Source organism: Aquila chrysaetos, assembly GCF_900496995.4.
Source record: "Aquila chrysaetos chrysaetos chromosome W unlocalized genomic scaffold, bAquChr1.4 W_unloc_1, whole genome shotgun sequence".
Classification (NCBI taxonomy): domain Eukaryota; kingdom Metazoa; phylum Chordata; class Aves; order Accipitriformes; family Accipitridae; genus Aquila; species Aquila chrysaetos.
The window spans coordinates 1467623-1487962 of record NW_024470321.1 but is presented as its reverse complement, the minus strand read 5'-3'; the positions used below and the strand labels follow the sequence as shown (position 1 = coordinate 1487962).

The 20340-nt window shown below is 39.7% G+C and overlaps 1 protein-coding gene across 2 annotated transcripts in view; it reads right to left on the bottom strand.

Moving 5' to 3' along the window:
* The window catches only part of LOC121232877 (guanine nucleotide-binding protein G(q) subunit alpha), a 129231-nt gene that overhangs the window by 47850 nt on the left and 61041 nt on the right, over positions 1-20340 (bottom strand). For both annotated transcript variants that reach the window (XM_041121378.1, XM_041121379.1), the window contains one exon: positions 4345-4499. In XM_041121378.1, coding sequence (XP_040977312.1) covers positions 4345-4499 — 155 coding nt within the window. The remainder of the gene's footprint in view (positions 1-4344; positions 4500-20340) is intronic.

Below are 20340 nucleotides of genomic sequence, written 5' to 3'. Positions count from 1 at the left end.
AAACAAAAGATTTTATGTTCTGATCACCAGAGGCAATAGCAACTAACAGAGTAAAGTGTTGTAGTAATAACTTAGGTGTATATACTGATCTTTCTCCTTGTGGGTCCCTAATCACATTTTATTTAGCACACAATCAACTCCACTGAAATGCATCTACTTCTGAAGTGGAACATGGAAGCAAAATGTTACTTTTAAAGGATAGGTATGAGGAAATTAATTGTTCAGTAGAATCTATGGAGAACTTCAAACTCTGGTAGAATACCATCATACAAAAATTACTAGCTGACCAAAGCACTACAGTTAATACAATATTTTTTCAAAAGGTGACACATGAAGTTTAATGAGAAGACATAATCAGGATTGATCTCTTTCACTCCCTGTTAACAATCAGTGATATGCTGAAGATGTCCTGGGAGTCGCACACTGGAGCTCTGCATCACTTCTTATTACAAAGGAAGGTATTGGAATTTCTGCATTTATGCATTAACTGCCCAGCTAACTCAGCTCATGCTATCACAGATATATGCAGACTGTATTATCATACAATAACAATTTAGTTTTATTTGTCTTCCTTTTTAAAGTTGATGGCAAATGCAGAAACAAAAGCCTAAACGATTTCTCTGTATGTATGACTAAAACCAATGCATTAAATACTGACTGGCATAGATAAAGTGGGGTAGGAACTTGGGGGAGAATTATATTTAATTATCTGAAGTGTTATAAAACACAGTCAGGGAAGAGAAGCTAAACAAATATCCTCAGTGCTTGTGTAACAACCAGAAAACCCTTGGTTGGAGGTACACAATGACATAATTCTTCCATCCAAAGGGGCTAGCGAAGGTGAAGTTTTTTAGCAAGGTTATAGGAATATTTCTGGTTACATTCTAAATGCTTCCTATGGTCATGAGTCTCCACAAACTCTAGTTATAGCCCAAATTTTGCAAGTTGTAATACAAACGTGAAATGTTACTTCTAACAACTGTCTCTTCTTGGCAAGACCATTGCCTCTCTTCCCTTTAGACTTTGAAAAACCATGATATAATCAGACTGTTGACCGGTAACTTGTTTCTATTTGGGTTAAGGTCTGTAGAGTATATATATAGAGAAAGATCTCATCTCACACAGCTATTATTTCAGGCTATCCACACTGTGGTGTCGGTTTACATCTGTCTCACACTATGAATGGTATCTTTGAAGCCATAAAGGGAAGTGGTTTAGTGGTAAATAAGCGGGTAAGTCACCCAGTAATGTATATGGGAAGTGAATAATGTCTATTTATATGATGTGCTCTTGACTTTACTACAGCTACAAGTCTAGAAATTACTTGAAAAACAATATGAACATCCAACCCATTGGTGCATCCGTTAAGGGGAGAGAATGGAATGTATTTGCTGAGCTACCAAGAGGTTCAAATCAACTCCCACCTTTCAGGAAACTTACTTTCTTAGACACTCCTCTCACCTCTTCTGGTAAATACACATCTATCTGACATATTCTTCCAGTGTACTAGCAGTGGATATAAAACTTCAGAAGTGTTGCTAAGAATGACAAAGCAGGTCAAGAGATGACAGAAAGTGAAAGTATAGAAACTTACAGGATATATTAGAAGCTAGCAGCAGAATTTAGAAACAACAAGAGAAACAGAAAATACAGAGAAAGAGATTTAGAAAGACAATGTGTACTAACAGTAAGGGAAAAAAAAAAAGCAACACAGGGAACAGATTAAAAATACTACTACTGTAAAAACGCTGGGGGAAAAAACCTGAGAAGACTAAAGGAGAGACTCATGCAAGGGATGAAGGAAGAAGCAGCATGAGATTGACACATATGCTTCAAAACATATACAAGAGATCTGCTGGCCAACAAACTATTGTTTCGGTTTTATATATCAAGTCAGATAAAATTACTGAAGTCTCACCAAGTCAGTGAGCACTGGATGCTTACTTCCTTTTAAGTGCTTTGTGAATCCCAGTAGTAAATTTCAAGCATTATGTTTTGCTGCTTTGTGACATAGGGACTTAAAGCTAGCAAATTGTGTTTAGATGTTTTATCACTAAACACATGGACTGTATTTTTGAAACAATGTTTCTTTGGTTTCTGCTAATTGCTTTTTCTGGACTTACATATGTAAAGAAACTCTACTTGCAAGCATAAATATATGAGAAGCTCATATAAAGACTCATATATAGTGGTTCATAATTCTAATGTTTTATTACTCGTTCTAAAACAATTTTTGCAGAACTCCATAAAATGTACTATAATCTATTAAAATTAAAATCTACAAATCTGCAATAAATCATGTTGTTAAATGGTTACATATATCGAGCTTTAAAAATAACCAATCAACTAGTACATTTACCTTTTGGAAGAAAATTTATGAAAATTTTGTTTCTATAGCTCCTTAATGAGCTATACTATTTTAATAATACTCAAAAGATCTACTATGGTGATGATTTCATTAGAACTAGGTCAAAACTAAGATATTCAGTACAATTTGATCTGAAGTAGTATCAGATGCTCATTTCCTACTTTGGAGACTTACTAATTTTATTGTATTCCTCTAAGGCAACCATTAAAATATATAAATTTATTTCAATTTTGAAATCAGTATTATATCTATCATGGAATAAAAGTTAGGACCTACAAATATAAGAAATTAAAAGTATAAGAAAAGCTCTATTTCACCTCCTACTTATGTTTGCTGTTCATTTCAAAATGAAAACAATCAGAAAGTATAGTCAGCCTAATTTGTCTCTAAAATTTTCTTTTACCACTTATGTACCCTAAAGATTATCACTTATATGTAATTTCCTATGATTTTTAGCTTTCTTACCACTGAAAAATAAAACACAATATTGTATATTTGGGGACACTGAGAATCCATGCAATACAAGAGACATTTTACTGTACTTTGCACCACTGTGCACCAAAATATGCATATACAAATAATAAAAGTGGTAGATTGGGAAGGTAACCAGCTCTACAGGATAGCAGATTGCATAGGACAACAGGAACCCTGTATGTGGGGCTGATAAAGCAGAAGCAGAATGTGGTGTAGTAATAACAGCATCGGAGCAAATCTGAGCAGACCTAATTCATGCACTAGTAGCTCTCTAGCTGCCTAAATTGCATCAGCAAGATATTTTTAAGTTTGTCTTGACTCAATCATGTATAAAGGATTGTGCTAGATAAGGACCCTCAGACTACTGTGCAGATAAATCTCACCCCAGACTTCTGTTATGTGTATGGCCATGTTCCATTGACTTTAATGGGACCTTCATGGTGCCTTTCAGTTTCTTCTGTGCTTTCCTCAGTAAGAGGCTTCCTTTCATGCCAACCTGACATGAAGACTAGAATGATATAATCAGATTAATTTTCATAGCTAATCTAAAAGTTCCAGTGGAGACCATGTAAGTTTTTGCCACAGCTTTAATAACTAAGTATGCTAATTCTTTTTCTAGTGAGCAACACCAAAAGGTCATCCTCCTCTACCATCATCCTTTTTTTTTTTTTTATACAGATGAAAAATTTTACCAGAGCTATATAGTATATTACTCAGAGCAACTAAATTTCTTGGAGCCAACATTTAGACAGTGCTCAGGGTTCAATGTTAAATTCCATATTACTATTTTATCAGAATCCTGCCACAAGAGAGTACATGCATACCATTCAAGACCAAGTTTAGTCACATATGCATTTTCATTGTTGTTGATCTATAACAAATAGGATTTAACTTAAAATGCTTTTTTTCCACCCTTTACAAATTGAAGTCTGTTTTCAGTTATGTGTTTGCCTTCTTGGCAGCCATATTCTTTCAAGATTAGGTCTTGTTTGTACAAAAGAAAGACAGTTGAACAAAACACAAGAACACTTGCTTGATACTATTTACCTCATGACCAGGACCGCAAAAGAGAAAGGGGAAAAGGGGAAAAAAGGGGAAAAAGGGAAAGAAAAGGGAAAGGGAAAAACCTAGGAAAAGATATGTTCAAGGGCATTATAATTTTTATGAATTGCATGGAGGTCTACCCTTGATTGCACTTCCCTAGTAATAAACTTAATGTAAGATTTCAAATTATAATAGGCTTATGTTTTGGGAAACAAACACACACATAAATAATACTAAACTAGATACACTACCTTCCTTACAGTAGCCTTTACATTCAAGTTATTAAGTGTATGTTTGTGCTGAATATGCATGCACACACAGATACTTGTACACACACACACAAAAAACTGTACATGTACGTACACAAAAATATAGCGTAAAAAGATAACAAGTAAGAATTACTTTGTTAGAAAGAACAGAAAATAAGATACAGTTGTTTGTAACCACTATATACTTACTATTTAGTTGAATCCGATAACTGATATTCTCGTCGTCTATCATAACATTCCTGGATTCCAGGGTCATTCCATAAACTTCTTATTGCATCTACATAGGGGTTCTCAAAAGTTGACACCTTCTCTACATCGACTTCTCGAACTAACTGTGCATGAGCCTAATTTGAAACAAAGAAAACAATAAAATTTATTTTGTTTTCTATGTTTACAAATAGTTCATATACAGTGAATGTGATTAACAGGAATAATTTTTCAGACTGGCCATCTCACCAATGCGAGGTTATGAAAGAACGATGATAAGGTGTGTTCAAACAAAAAAAGTAATAGGGATGATATGAGAGAAGGTGAATTAATAAATGTGTATATGGGTCCTTATTTCAGAATAACCTTATCCTAATACAGTATTATTTAGCTGAAATGGATAAAATGTTCATATTAAAATTTATATTTAATTAAGCTAATTTTTAAGAAAGCTTTCATTTTTCAGGTACAATTTTAGGGCATATAACATACCTGCTTTTTAAATGATAACCAGTTAAGCAACTTGGCAGAGTTAGACTGATGGGAGCATAAAGAATGGGGAGGAGGGAAGAAATTTGTCTTTTAAAGAGATTCATTTATATGTACATACACTAAGAGAGAAAAAGAACAGAAGAAAACTTAGTCAACCAAAAAACCCAAGGGATTCTATTCTCCAATCTAGTCTTCATTTCAGACTAGACACATTTCAGCAATATGCTTGAGATGCAGTAGGCAAGGTTGTTTCATATCAATGGTCTGTGTGGACTAGCCGATTTTAAGATGCCCATTTAAAGAATCTCTCTCACATGGGAAAATATAGCTTAGCAAATATTTTCCATTTTATAACAGGATTTCCTAAACCTATAAGAAAAGTTGTAGCGCTTGGCCTGTCAGTAACTAAATCATCAAGCACGGTGGTATTAGGTAGGTCTGGATGGTATAATTCACATAGACTGCATAATTGATAGCAATGGCATGAGATCATATCCAAGCAGTCTGGGAGCTGAATGGAAGTCAGTACAAAAAGCCATCATCATGACCAAGAATTTTTCCCTCTTGTCTTGAGAGGACTAAAACCCTGAAGTGATTAATTTCTTGAGAATGTAGCTCTTGCTTATAGGAGAAACAATTATTTATGCTAGTCAACAGAAGTCATGAGTCATTTACAGGTTCAGACCCTGACGACTTGTAATCTACAACTGTGGTACATACAAATACCTTGCCTTACGAGGCTGTATAGCAAGATATGCAGCTTTGGAGGAAATCTTCATCTATCCTTTGCCCTTCTTTTCTTTTTCCTTGGACCTACTAAATCAAGAGCAAATGAAAAAGTAAAGACTTTCCTGCAAACCTGCACATAATTGCAACAGGTATAACATTCAAGGAGAATAATAGTAGGCTATATTTCACTGTCTTGAACAAGTAACAGATGGAGGATGTGTTCCTTAATGTATCAAAAATCATAAATCTCTGAGGACCAGTCCAAGGTAGGAAAGTGCTTTTACATAGCAGCCAAAGAGAACTAATTTGGAAGAGGACTGTAGAGAGATAGTCACTTCCTTTGAGCAACCCTGAAGCACAGAGTGGATTAGGCTAAACAGTAAGAGGTTTCATGATGTGCTACGCTGAAGAACTGTATATAAATTAATAAAATACATTGTAAATTGCTGGAAGGAGGCTTGGTACAATGCTAATCATCCTGCAGTTATTGCAAAAGATCAATAGGGTATCATAACTGCCTAAATAAGAATTTGACATCCTTTTGAAGTCAGATATATATATATCGTCATTGTAAAAAAGTGTCTTCCTTATATGTAGTCTGAATCTACCCTCTTTTAGTTTAAAACCATTACCCCTTGTCCTATCACTACAGGCCCTGTCCCCATCTTTCTTATAAGCCCCCTTTATGTATTGAAGGGCCTCAATAAGGTCTCCCAAGAGCCTTCTCTTCTCCAGGCTGAATAACCCCAACTCTCTCAGCCTTTCCTCATAGGAGAGGTATTCCATCCCTCTGATCATTTTTGTGGCCCTCCTCTGGACCTGCTCTAACAGGTCCATGTCTTTCTTGTACAGAGGACTCCAGAGCTGGATGCAGTACTCCAGGTAGGGTCTCAGCAGAGTGGAGTAGAGGGGCAGAATCACTTCCCTTGACCTGCTGGCCACGCTTCTTTGTATGCAGCCCAGGATATGTGTATTGGCTTTGTGTGGCAAGGTTTTGGTAGTGCGGGGGGGGTTACAAGGGTGGCTTCTGTAAGAAGCTGCTGGAAGCTTCCCCTGTGTTCGAGAGAGCAAATGCCAGCCGGCTCTAAGACGGACCCCGCCGCCAGCCAAGGCCGAGCCAATCAGCGATAGTGGTAACGCCTCTGTGATAACATTTTTAAGAAGGAAAAAAAAGTTGGGACAGATGGAAAACGGCAGCCGGAGAGAGGAGCGAGAACATGTAAGAGAAAACAACCCTGCAGACACCAAGGTCAGTGAAGAAGGAGGGGGAGGAGATGCTCCAGGCGCCGGAGCAGAGATTCCCCTGTGGCCTGTGGTGAAGACCATGGTGAGGCAGGCTGTCCCCCTGCAGTCCATGGAGGTCCACGATGGAGCAGATATCCACCTGCAGCCCCATGGGGGACCCCACGCCGGAGCAGGTGGGTGCCCGAAGGAGGCTGTGACCCCGTGGGAAGCCCGCGCTGGAGCAGGCTCCTGGCAGGACCTGCAGATCTGTGGAGAGAGGAGCCCACGCTAGAGCAGATTCTCTGGCAGGACTTGTGACCCCGTGGGGGACCCACACTGGAGCAGTGTGCTCCTGAAGGACTGCACGCTGTGGAAAGGACCCATGCTGGAGCAGTTCGTGAAGAACTGCAGCCCGTGGGAAGGACCCACGTTGGAGAAGTTCGTGGAGGACTGTCTCCTGTGGGAGGGACCCCACGCTGGAGCAGGGGAAGAGTGTGAGGAGTCCTCCCCCTGAGGAGGATGAAGCGGCAGAAAATAACGTGTGATGAACTGACCGTAAACCCCATCCCTGTCCCCCTGTGCCGCTGGGGGGGTTGGTAGAGAATCCGGGAGTGAAGTTGTGCCCGGGAAGAAGGGAGGGGTGGAGGGAAGGTGTTCTGAGATTTGGTTTTATTTCTCATTACCCTACTCTGGTTGATTGGCAATAAAGTGAGTTAATTTTCCCCAGGCTGACTCTGTTTTGCCCCTGATGGTAATTGGTGAGTGATCTCTCCTGTCCTTATCTCGACCCACAAGCTCTTTGTTATATTTTCTCTCCCCTGTCCAGCTGAGGAGGGGGAGGGATAGAACAGCTTTGGTGGGCACCTGGCATCCAGCCAGGGTCAATCCACCACAATATGGTTGGCTTTCTGGGCTGCGAGCACACATTGCCGGCTCATGTTGATGTCAGGTATAGAAAATCCTGTTGTAGATTAGAAAATCCTGTTTTAAATTAAGTTAGTTAATCATTTTCAACTTCAAACAATTTTAATAATACCTAGAGAAGTAGCCAAGATCATTCTGACCCTTTCTGTTCTTCCTGATTGATGATACGTCCCTCTTGGCAGGAAAACGAACCATTGACCCGATACAGAGCGACTTAGTGGTCAAAGTGAGGAGGGGATACCTCCCCGACCACCGAAGACCACCTGAGACCCCCGTGCATGCGGAGAAGGCATTTGATGTGTCATGGTTATATAATCCTATGCATGTGCATTAGATAGTTTGAGTATGTACTAGGTAGGAGTAGTTTAATAATAAATTGTATGCAATTGTTACTGTATAAAAGAGACACACCTGATGAATCTGGTGTGCTTGATTTGTGGAAAGTCCACCGAGCACCCAGGCCTGAATAAAAAGCAATATCTCTCCTGAGTGTGTGAGACTGGTCTATTGCACACCGGGTAACGAATCCATTTTTAGAATCATAGAATCATTTAGGTTGGAAAAGACCTTCAAGATCATCAAGTCCAACCATTAACCATGCCCACTAAACCATGTCCTGAAGTACCCTGCCCACTCGCTTTTTGAATATCTCCAGGGATGGTGACTCAACCACTTCCCCGGGCAGCCCATTCCAATGCTTGACAACCCTCTCAGTAAAGAAATTTTTCCTAATATCTAACCTAAATCTCCCTTGCCTCAACTTGAGGCCATTTCCTCTTGTCCTATCTCCAGCCACCTGACAGAAGAGACCAACACCCACCTCACTACAACCCCCTTTCAGGTAGTTGTAGAGAGCGATAAGGTCTCCCCTCAGCCTTCTCTTTTCTAGACTGAACAGCCCCAGTTCCCTCAGCCGCTCCTCATAAGACTTGTGCTCCAGGCCCCTCACCAACTTGGTTGCCCTCCTCTGAACACGCTCCAGCACCTCAATGTCTTTCCTGTAGTGAGGGGCCCAAAACTGAACACAGTACTCGAGGTGCGGCCTCACCAGTGCTGAGTACAGGGGAACAACCACCTCCCTGTTCCTGCTGGCCACACTATTTCTGATACAGGCTAGGAGGCGATTGGCCTTCTTGGCCACCTGGGCACACTGCTGGCTCATGTTCAGCCAGCTGTCAACCAGCACCCCCAGGTCTTTCTCTGCCGGGCAGCTTTCCAGCCACTCTTCCCCAAGCCTGTAGCGCTGCATGGAGTTGCCGTGACCGAAGTGCAGGACCCGGCACTTGGCCTTGTTGAACTTCATACGATTGGCCTCAGCCCATCGATCCAGCCTGTCCAGATCTCTTTGTAGAGCCTCCCTACCCTCAAGCAGATCGACCCTGCCTCCCAAAACATTTTAGGACAACAATGTCCAGTTTTTCATCCACCAGTACCCTAAGTCCCTCTCCGCAGGGCTGCTCCCAATCCATTCATCCCCCAGCCTGTATTGATAGTGGGGATTGCCCTGACCCAGGTGCAGGACCTTGCACTTGGCCTTGTTGAACCTCATGAGGTTCACATGGGCCAACTTCTCAAGCTTGTCCAGGTCCCTCTGGATGGCATCCCATCCCTCAGGCATGTCAACCGCACCACTCAGTTTGGTGTCATCTGCAAATTTGCTGAGAGTGCACTCGATCCCACTGTCTGTGTCATTGATGAAGATATTAAACAGCACTGGTTCCCTGAGGGACACCATTCATCACTGGTCTTCATCCGGACACTGAGCCGTTGACCACTACTCTCTGGATGCGACCATCCAGCCAATTCCTTATCCATCTAACAGTCCATCCATCAAACCCATTTCTCTCCAATTTAGAGACAAGGATCTTGTGGGGGACCGTGTCTGAAGGCCTTACAGAAGTCCAGATAGATGACATCCGTAGCTCTTCCCTTGTCCACTGACGTAGTCACTCCATCGTAGGCAGCCACCGAATTAGTCAGGCATGATTTGCCCTTGGTGAAGCCATGCTGGCTATCTCGAATCACCTCCCTGTCCTCCATGTGCCTTAACGTAGCTTCTAGGAGGATCTGTTCCATGATCTTCCTGGGCACAGAGGTGAGGCTGACAGGTCAGTAGTTCCCAGGGTCCTCCTTTCTACCCTTTTTAAAAATGGGTGCAATTTTTAATTTTTTAATTTTTGCTTTTTTATTCTTTACAAAAGCTTGTGTCAAGGGCTGATTCTCAATAGATCGCAGCGAGGGAGCAGCTCTGCTATGTACGAAACCCTGACCCAGAATCAGGTCGTCTACGAATGATTTAGCGCCAAGTGCCCCACGATCATGCAGTATGTGACAGGGGAGAGGCAGCGCTGCATCTGCCCACCCCTCCAGTCCCGACCGATCACGAGCGGCGCTTCGCACTGGGCCCGCCAGCCGGCTGTCGCAAGCCCACCGAGGTGCCAGTGGCGCTGCAGTATCGCTACGGTCTAGGCGGGATTCTGACTCTAGAGGCATTCCGTCATAAGCCCGCAGATGGTAGCCTCGCACCAGTGGCTCCTCAGCCAAACGCATGCGCCAGGGGTCTGAATCTGCGGTTCCTCTCGTACTGAACAGGATTACTATTGCAACAACACATCATCAGTAGGGTAAAACTAACCTGTCTCACAACAGTCTAATAGACAGGATACAGCTTACTGAAAGCCAAAACTAAGCTGCCCAGATGGGTGCTTAACTCCAAGACAGGCTGGATCCACCCAAGAGCCAGAGGAACGCAGGCCTAAGGCTGCTGGAATGTACAAGTTTCTGTACGTATGACTTGAAAAAATGCTTTGAATTACAGTTATGAACATATTCCAAACTGAAAAACAAAAAGTTTCAAAAGTTTTTCACTGATGTTAATAAGGAACATAAATAGTTTAGCAGTGAGGTGGAAGAACCATCTTCAAGACAAAGAGGAGTTTTAGAACTTTTACCTCCACGTTTACCTCCAAAACGTTTTGTTTTGAAAGTGAAAACTTGAAAAAATCAAGACAGCTTTATGAGTAAGTTCTTTTTCATAAGAGTTGAAAAAAGGCATGGAATAATATTACTTCAGTCATTTCAAGGTAGTAGGAGAGCCCAAGACAGAAGGGAAATGTTCAGTCAATATGTTCGCAACATGTCCTTTGTTGTTATCAGCTAAAAGTGTTCACATGACTGTATACTCTGAAAGCCCAGGAAGATATTCTTCCATCTTCTAAAGAAGATGGCCAAGTTATAAATAATTTAACACACTAACATCCATGCAAAATTGTGAAAGTGAGGTTTCCCTTTAATCTCCTCCTAAAAAGACTATTTCAATGTATTTTTATTTACATTTACCAGCAACCAAAATGTTCACAAAGACTAGGAGCCTATTTATAGCACACATTACAGTCTTAAATTCATCTCTCTCTACCCCATTAAGCAGGATGCATTTTATGCTGCAAGCTATTTGCATTACTATTTTTCCTTGTGTCATTCATGTTCCACTCCATGTTCCATACTTGGGCTCTAGTTAAAAACACAGTACTGGTAGTGTGATTCTGTTAGATCAATACACTGAGAAAAATATTTAACATCACATGTGACACCCTACCTCCTGACACCCTGCCCCCTGACCAATATTGGCAGCGTAGACAGACTGCCAACACCCTGCCCCCTGACTGACATTGGCAGCGTAGGCAGGGTGCCACCCACATTATTCATGTGAGGTATGATTCTCTCAAATCACAGAACCATTGGTGGAGCCAAGGGGCAGTGCAACTCTTACTCACATTCAAAAGGCATTTGCACGATTGGCTGTTGCTGCCAGATGACCTGGACACCATGCCCTGCCCCCTGCCCCTTCCCTGTGAGCCTTGCAGTGCCTCACCTTCAGCCCCTCCTTCCTCTCTCTAAGGTGCTGCCTGAGAACTGGTGGGTGGGTGTCCACCACCAGACGGAGATCGCCTCCTAGTTCTGTTTCCCAGCAGACCTTTTTGCATACCCTATGTCCTAGCCCTGATTAGAAGTTGTCGTGAATGACCGGCACTCAGTTGTGGACACCAGGGCCCAAATCTCATCGTTGGATCACAGACTGTGATTTTGTATTTCAGGAAGTGATAATGCCCATGATGAGCCCGGAGTTGCTGACTCAGCCCAACTACTGGACCACCCTCGACGAATGGACTGATCTGTGTACTGGTTTTGGCTGGGATAAAGTTAATTTTCTTCATAGCATTCATATGGTGCTATGTTTTGGATTTATGACCAAAACAGTGTTGATAACATAGGGATGTTTTAGTTATTGCTGAGCAGTGCTTGTACAGCATCAAGGCCTATTCTGCTTCTCACACTGCCCCGCCACTGAGTAGGCTGAGGTGCACAAGAAACTGGGGGAAGGAGGACGAGGACAAAAAACAGGTTTGCAAAACAAAACAGGGAGAAAAAGATAACTGAAGCGTCCATAAGCAATATAGCCTCTACTAAAAGGACCAACAGGCAGATGAAGTTAAATGAATCAGTCTTTCCATGATCTTAGATAACTTCATGTGTTAAAGTCTCTGCTATCGCTTTCTCTCAAAAGAAGGCTAGATTTTGGATGCTCATCCTAATTCTGTTGTTTGTGGTAAGTCTAAGCAGAGCAATTTACAAAGAAACTCTGAAAAGAGAACTGATAACTCCACATTCAATATGATACAAATCTTCGTGAACTGACAACTCTACAAAGCAAATATTAACATTTAGATTTTGTATTATATAATACAGTATTTTTTACCAAAAGATCTCAAAACACTTTATAAAGGTAATAAATAGCACTAGGAAGTGCAGTTATATAAAAGTATCACAACACACAGCTCTATCATTTTCACTGATGAAAGCATAAACCTATTAGTGTCCAAATAACAATAATTATTACTATATTATTATTACATCTCAGATAATTAATTACAAGAATAAAAGGAATGCCATTTAGCATTATAAAAAACCTTTGGTAAATACAAACTGATAAAAGGCACAAAAAGGTATTCTCAAATATAAGACAAAACTATTTTCTAGTGACTACTAGATCCATTATAATAAAATGTCAACAGTACAGGTACATACATGACTCATAATGAACTTGGTTTCAGTCCTGTAGAAGAAAATTGCTGTCAACTTGAAATGGTAAAAACTGGTTTATAAATATTTCTGTTACTGAGTGTCGTGGTTTAACCCCAGTCAGCAACTAAGCACCACGCAGCTGCTCGCTCACTTCCCCCCCACCCAGTGGGATGGGGGAGAAAATCGGGAAAAGAAGTAAAAATCGTGGGTTGAGATAAGAATGGTTTAATAGAACAGAAAAGAAGAAACTAATAATGATAATGGTAACACTAATAGAATGACAATAGTAATAATAAAAGGATTGGAATATACAAGTGATACACAATGCAATTGCTCACCACCCATGACCGACACCCAGTTAGTCCCCGAGCGGCCATCCCCCCACCCCCAGTCCCCCAGTTTATATACTAGATGTGACGTCACATGGTATGGAATACCCCTTTGGCCACTTTGGGTCAGCTGCCCTGGCTGTGTCCCCTCCCAACTTCTTGTGCCCCTCCAGCCTTCTTGCTGGCTGGGCATGAGAAGCTGAAAAATCCTTGACTTCAGACTAAACACTACTTAGCAACAACTGAAAACATCAGTGTGTTATCAACATTCTTCTCATACCAAACTCAAAAACATAGCACTGTACCAGCTACTAGGAAGACAATTAACTCTATCCCAGCTGAAACCAGGACACTGACAGAGTACAAAATCTGATCTATCTACATTATTAGTCATAGAAATACTAAATGACATACTATAGCATGCTACTCAAATACCCACACATAAACACACACACACATGTTGCTATACATCCCTGAATACAAAAACACACTTTGTCTAAACAATCACTTCAGTTTAAGGAAATTTATCTGTGCGTATATGAAGAAAGTTTCCCTTTGAGTAACAAGTTTTGCAGATAGAATACAATGTATGCTATAGGTTATTTGCCGCTTGTGGAAACAACTAAGTTTGTGTCTGACAGTCAGAGAATACTCTGTTCTTTGAAGCTGAAACATAGCTTTCTATAGCTAAGAGAATTCAGTCCCAGTTTCCTAATGTATAAGTTGTCTTTGAAAGGGTTTGAAGGAAAAATAAAAATTTCTTTTGTTGCAAGACCCAGGAAGCTCCCCCATCAAACCCATGACACTCCCTTTCATCTTTCTGTCAGTATTTGTTTATATTTCCTTTTCTTTGTTTTTCAGGACAGCTTTCTGTTCTTCACTGCTCAAATAAAGTTTTTCATTTTGCTATAGTGTACTATTTAAGTGTACTATTTAAAGAGAAGTGTTTTAGAACACTATGGCTCCAAGATGGGAAAGAGGGTAATTCTGAGATAGAATTATACATTCTCATCATTCCCTCTAACCAAAACACCATAGAATTCTACATATTTTAACAGATACACCAGAGAGCTGTGCTGCCATCCAGAAGGACCTCGAGAGGCTGGAGAAATGGGCAGGCAGGAACCTCATGAAGTTCAGCAAGGGGAAATGCCAAGTCCTCCATCTGGGGAGGAATAACCCCATGCACCAATATATGCTAGGGGCTGACTAGCTGGAAAGCAGCTCTGCAGAGAAGACCCTGGGGGTCCTGGTGGACACCAAGCTGACCACAAGCCAGCAATGCACCCTTGTGACAAAGGCGGCCAACAGCCTCCTGGGCTGCATTAGGAAGAGCATTGCCAGCAGGTGGAGGGGGGTAATCCCTCCTCTCTACTCAGCATTGGTAAGGCTGCATTGAAGAATACTGTGACCATTTCTGGGCTCCCCAGTACAAGATATGGACTTACTGAAGCGAGTCCAGCACAGGGCCACAAAGATGATTAAGGGACTGGAGCATCTTGCATATGGGAAGAGGCTGAGAGAACTGGGACTTTTCAGCCTGGAGAAGGGAAGGCTCAGGGGAATCTTACCAATGTGTATAAACACCTGATGGGAGGGAATGAAGAAAAGGGAGCCAGAATCTTCTCAGTAGTGCCCACTGACAGGACAAGAGGACACATGGACACATGAAAAGGACACATGAAGTTCCATCCAAACAGAAGAAAACACTTTACTCATTATTTATGTCATGTTAGGAGGCTAGATATTCTGCCCTGCAATTGTTCAAGACAATCTGCATATTTAAACATGCTATTCTATTACTGTCGCTTCAGCTGACGCCTTAAAAAAAACATACATGCAATTGTGTTCTAATTGTGAACAAAGGAATAGCTTCCACTTCTTTGATTATGGAATTCAGTACAGTCCATTTATATACATTAAGTGCTTGATTAGGACCTTATTCCATTAATTCAACAAGTTTATTTTGTTTTCCATGGTTTACCTAGTTTTACTTTGAATAAAATAGAGCAACAAGTAAATTTCAGACCCTGTAAGTAAAGGGTGATCCAGATTGCTGAGTTCCAAAGTTCTTTTACTACGTATTTTAAAACATTCTTTTACTACGTATTTTAAAACATGAGTCTTGTTTTGACTTGTTTTCAAAATGTTACTTTTACCACCAAATTTTCATAGGTTTTTACCAGAACCTTTTACCAGACGAAGGGGTGTCAAAATTATGGGATTCATGTTCTGGTTCAGAGAAATCCTTAAGGTTTCCAAGGAAGTAGTGGAAGATCTTGGTGAAGAAACCCTTACTGAATTTCTGAAGGAGTTTGAAATTAATTTCAGCATTTGGGTTCTAACATTGCTAATTTAAACAATCTGAACATAAAACTAAATCCAATTCTTCTCTTGGACATAGTCACTAGCAACAATCTTACAAGCCTCATGAAGTCCTCACAATTAGTAACTGACAAGCCCAAGTGGTAAAATCTTTTTCAAGTGGTAAAATCTATTTAAAATTTAACACAAATCTGCAATGACAGAAACAGACTTAAAAACATTTCAGGTTTGAATCAACATAAGAAAGAATTTACAACGAAATCTTCCCCCACAATAGTTATTGTAGCTAACATAAATAATCCAAATTACTGCTCTGTCTATATAAAGGCAGTATTATCAATAAATGTTTTCATAAATATATCCAAGCATGCGTATACAATCAGGTTTTCAGAAAAAATATCAATATCCTGGATATTTTTAATTTTTTTTAAGATCTGCTCTTAATCTAACATCTTCAAACAAATTTTGTTCAGTAATTAAACAAATAATTATGATACGGACACATAAGCAATCATACCATTGTTTCTCGAGCTAACTAATCCAGTTAGTATATACATGACAAAAATGAGCACTGCTGGACTGCTTCTTAGTGTTACTCCAGTTGAAACCCCAGATAAATGTCACTAAAGCTACTGTATCCAGCTTATATGGAGCAGAATAGAGTATACAAAGGCAGAGCTGGAGCTAGAAAACTCAAAGAACTCTATATTCAGCTGGTATAACCTGGGGCAGACTTGGAACTGCTTTAAACAGTGAGCAGAGAATGATGCCAGCCCCAGAGTCAAGGATGCCTTTTTCATTCCAATGTGCTTCCTCATCATGCATATTGTTCAATAGCATGTTCCTGACAAGCTGGTCACCAGGAAACAGGTATCAAAAGGCATATTGGACCACAGTATATAACATGGAAACAAACAAACCAAAAACACCCCCTCCCAATCCTTCCCAAAGCGCATCTTTCATCTGCTTTGCCCACAGAAAAAAAGAATGGATCTGGAAACCAATAGAGGTTAATAATAAATTGAATTGCCAATCTCTCTACATCTCTACAGTGACTTCACAAGAAGGTAGGATAAATCACTGTGTTGTTTTTTTTTTTTATTAAAACTAATCCTTCTATTTTAAATGCATCATGGGTTTTAGGAACTTTATAGCAAGCTTCATGTCCTAGCACCTGGTTCTGAAGAATGGTGTTCAATATTAGTATTGCAAATAATAGCAATTTTTTCTGCAATATTATTTTTATATAGTGATATAGTTGGCATTATTGAAGATAATGTTATGCAAACATGGACACACTCAAATTTTCATTCCATTTTCAAGTGAAATAAGTGGCTGTATTTGACAAACCCTGAAGAATCCACTTGCTTCAGTCAACTGTTGCAATACAATAGTGAGTGCATTTTAAAAAAAGTCTTGTGAATTCTCACCTAAGAAGCATACACATGCACAGAACTCCTCCTGAGCCTCACTCCTGTACAAAGCCTGAATGCATCTTGCAGAAGAGGTGTTTTTAAGGATCAGAGGAATAACAGCTTTGCTTGGCTTCATGGATTTAAATAGCTAGAACTGAAAAAACTGTATGCCTCTTTGTAGAGTAGAAGTTATGGTCAGTTGATTCAGGCAGTTCAGAAATTCAGCAATCCCATTCAATTGCCTAAACAAAGGAACTGCAGAAGTTTCACTGCCTTTAATATCTAGAGAAGAGCCTAAAATGTATATAGGACAGGCAGAGGGAAACAAATAGCAGATTCTTTTAAAAAAAATTATGCCATCATATCTCTGTTTCAATTTAGAAGAGGAAGTATTGCATTAAAAATAATCTGTACTTATAAATTATATTTATGAAATTTAAAACGGAGATAATTCAAATAAAAGCACTGCAAAGAGAAGCATTTATTCTCTGTACTTTTAAGCCATATTTTCTTGTATTTTCAAAGAGGGTGCCCTCTGCTGACTAACACATAGCAAAGAAAGCAATAATTTCAAACTGATATTTCTAGAAATACCAGGATTGGGAGGGTCCCTTTGAAGATAATGAATGATTCCAGTGGGAATTTTCCTCTGAAAAAATTGCATCAAACTTAAATGGTTGCATTTGTGTGTTTTCTAACCAAGATGACTATCTTTCTAAACAATTACCTCATTTTTTGGAAATAAACTCTGAAAATTAGATTCAGACTTATCCTAGGCATGTAAAGCTACATAGTATCTGATCACCTACTTCTTTTGGGTGCTTTCCCTAATCCCTTTATGCAAGCATTTGTCTAGAGTAAAAAACTGGCAGGACTGAATAAATGGTAAAATTTAATATCAGATGAAAAGCTGTTGTCTTGAACAGGGTCACGGAAGAATGAATTTAGTCTTTTTAAAGATAGCAACCCAACATTATTTTCTCCAGAGAAACCACAGACATATTATATATAGCATAGTAATGAGTAACTATTTGAAATGTGCCTTGAGGGAGATTAAAGTTTTATGTCATGTTTGACATAAAAAAGTGGTAGCTTCTTTATAAATTAGTCACAATCTTTTCATTGCTAGAAACATACCTTATTTCTGCTCTGTCAAATCAGATGCCAAGCAGAGCTCATTTAAAGAAGGACAGAAAAGCACTGCTGACTTGTCTTTCATGGCTTCAGGCAACTACCAGCCTCCTGAAACACCATGCCAACTTCCATTATTAGGAAGGAGGAAGAAAACCAAATAAAAACACATCTTTCCTATTTGCAAAAAAAATTGAGTCTTATATAAGAGCTTGAAAGCTTCTTCCTGTGTTGCCTGGTGTGTGCAAAACTGATCCATACTCTGACTTAACCAAATTAACATGTGTTTTAAAGTGATTAATTCTGTTTACTAACTAATCAGTATTGACAGGAAAAGGCCAAGGTAGGTTATTTAACAATCATTTGGGAAGGTTTATTTATATGCCAAAGCATAAATGGAGTATCCTCTCAAGATGTTAGCCAAAACTGGACATGGTCCCTATAAAATGGACCATTAGTCATGAAAACAGTTTCTGGAGGTTGGTTGGTTGGTTTGTATTATGTTTCTAGTAAGCCCCTGTTTTCAGTGGGTGTTTAATATATGTGAAGGAAAGCAAAACTGAGCTTTTTAGAATTAATTTAGATTAGAAGCTTTTGGGAACTGAATAAAAAGGGTAGAAAAGTGATAACATAGTCTATTGAGAAAAACTATGTATTCTCATTATTAGTATACCAAGATATCTATACTAAATTGCTTAATCATTCTGTGCAATATACTCTGGAGATTCTCCAGGATGCAACAAGGAGCTGAAGAACTTGGGACAAAGTCAACAGCAAAATACTGACATATTCTATCAAATCTCCTGGAGTCAAAAGGTTCTACTTAGTCACAAATGTTCTGAATCTACCCCCATAATAATTCTTTCACAAATGCCCAAAGCATTTTCCCAGAAAATCTGGGAGACAAATTAATCAAGTTAATTTAGGGAAAGTGTTGTTGCAGAAATCACAGGCTGTTTGTTAAATTCTACTATCCAGAAAGAAGCGTATTAATAGGACCTATCTACTCTGTCCATAAGTACTATCAGAGAGAGACAACTACTTAAGAAATCAGCATGCAGCTACCACACACACACTTTGAACTGGAATTACAGTTTTAATGCAAATTAAGATTGAACTAGAGAGTTAGCAAAATAGCCTGCAAGTCAAAACAGAAGATAGCATTAATCAACCTTAAGGAACAAGAGAGGATTATATTGAAAAAGCCAACAAAACACTATTGACCCAACCCAGTACCAACTGATGTTATTATTAAGATTTCTATTTTCTTCAGTGAGCTTTAAACTCCCCCTCAATAAGAAAATGATCATAATTCCTTTTTGGACCTGGCAAATAAGTATTTTCATTCAGAAAAAGAGGTCAGAAAGTCTTTTGCTCTTTGTAGGTCACCATCTGTTCAATTTAAGCAGCAAAAAGACAGAAATGTTTTTAGCGTCTGCTCCTGGGAGTCAATGCAAAGCTCCAGTATAATAGTGTGAGGGTGGAACAAAACCCTACACATGAAAAACAAAAAACTCTGGATAAGAATAGAAGGCTCTACCTATGCACATTTCCGTGGCTGCTGCTCTGCAGAAGCTGTCTCAGCCTCCTGCACTACAGCCACAGATATTGCAGTGTTGTGAGGGTCACAAATACTGTTTCAACTCTGATAAGTGGGCTCTGTGCACAATCTTTACAAGACCCATTAGTGAAGAAAAAAGTACCAAATGTTTATAAAATGTGGGCTCTTGAGGAGGAAACAAAAATCTAATTAAAGATCATAGAATCATAGAATAGTTTGGGTTAGAAGGGACCTTTAAAGGTCATCTAGTCCAACTCCCCCTGCAATGAGCAGGGACATCTTCAACTAGATCAGGTTGCTCAGAGCCCTGTCCAATCATATTTTGATTCCATAAAGACCAAAGGCTTAACAAGCAGTTTCATCAAATTGAGGCAAGCATACATTTCTGGTCAGCCTCTCAATGTTATCAGAGATCTCATTGTTTGTTTTTCTCCCATATAACCTACTATATTCACAGGAGCCCATGAATTCTGTCCATCAGTCCTGATACATCGTAAATACCATAAGTCCCTATAACTTCATCGCTATGACTGTGAGCAAAGCCTTTGATTTAAAAAAAAAAATAATCACAGTGATTGACTGATACTAACCTTTAAACCTACCAAAACCTTTTTCACCTCTATGACTAACAGTATCTTGGTTCTGGCACTAATACTTCTATGTCAATAAATAAATAAATAAATAATGAGCACTCTAGAAATTACTATCCCTACATGAACCAGATAAATTAGATAAATTCCATAACGGTCTTACAAAGATCTGGACG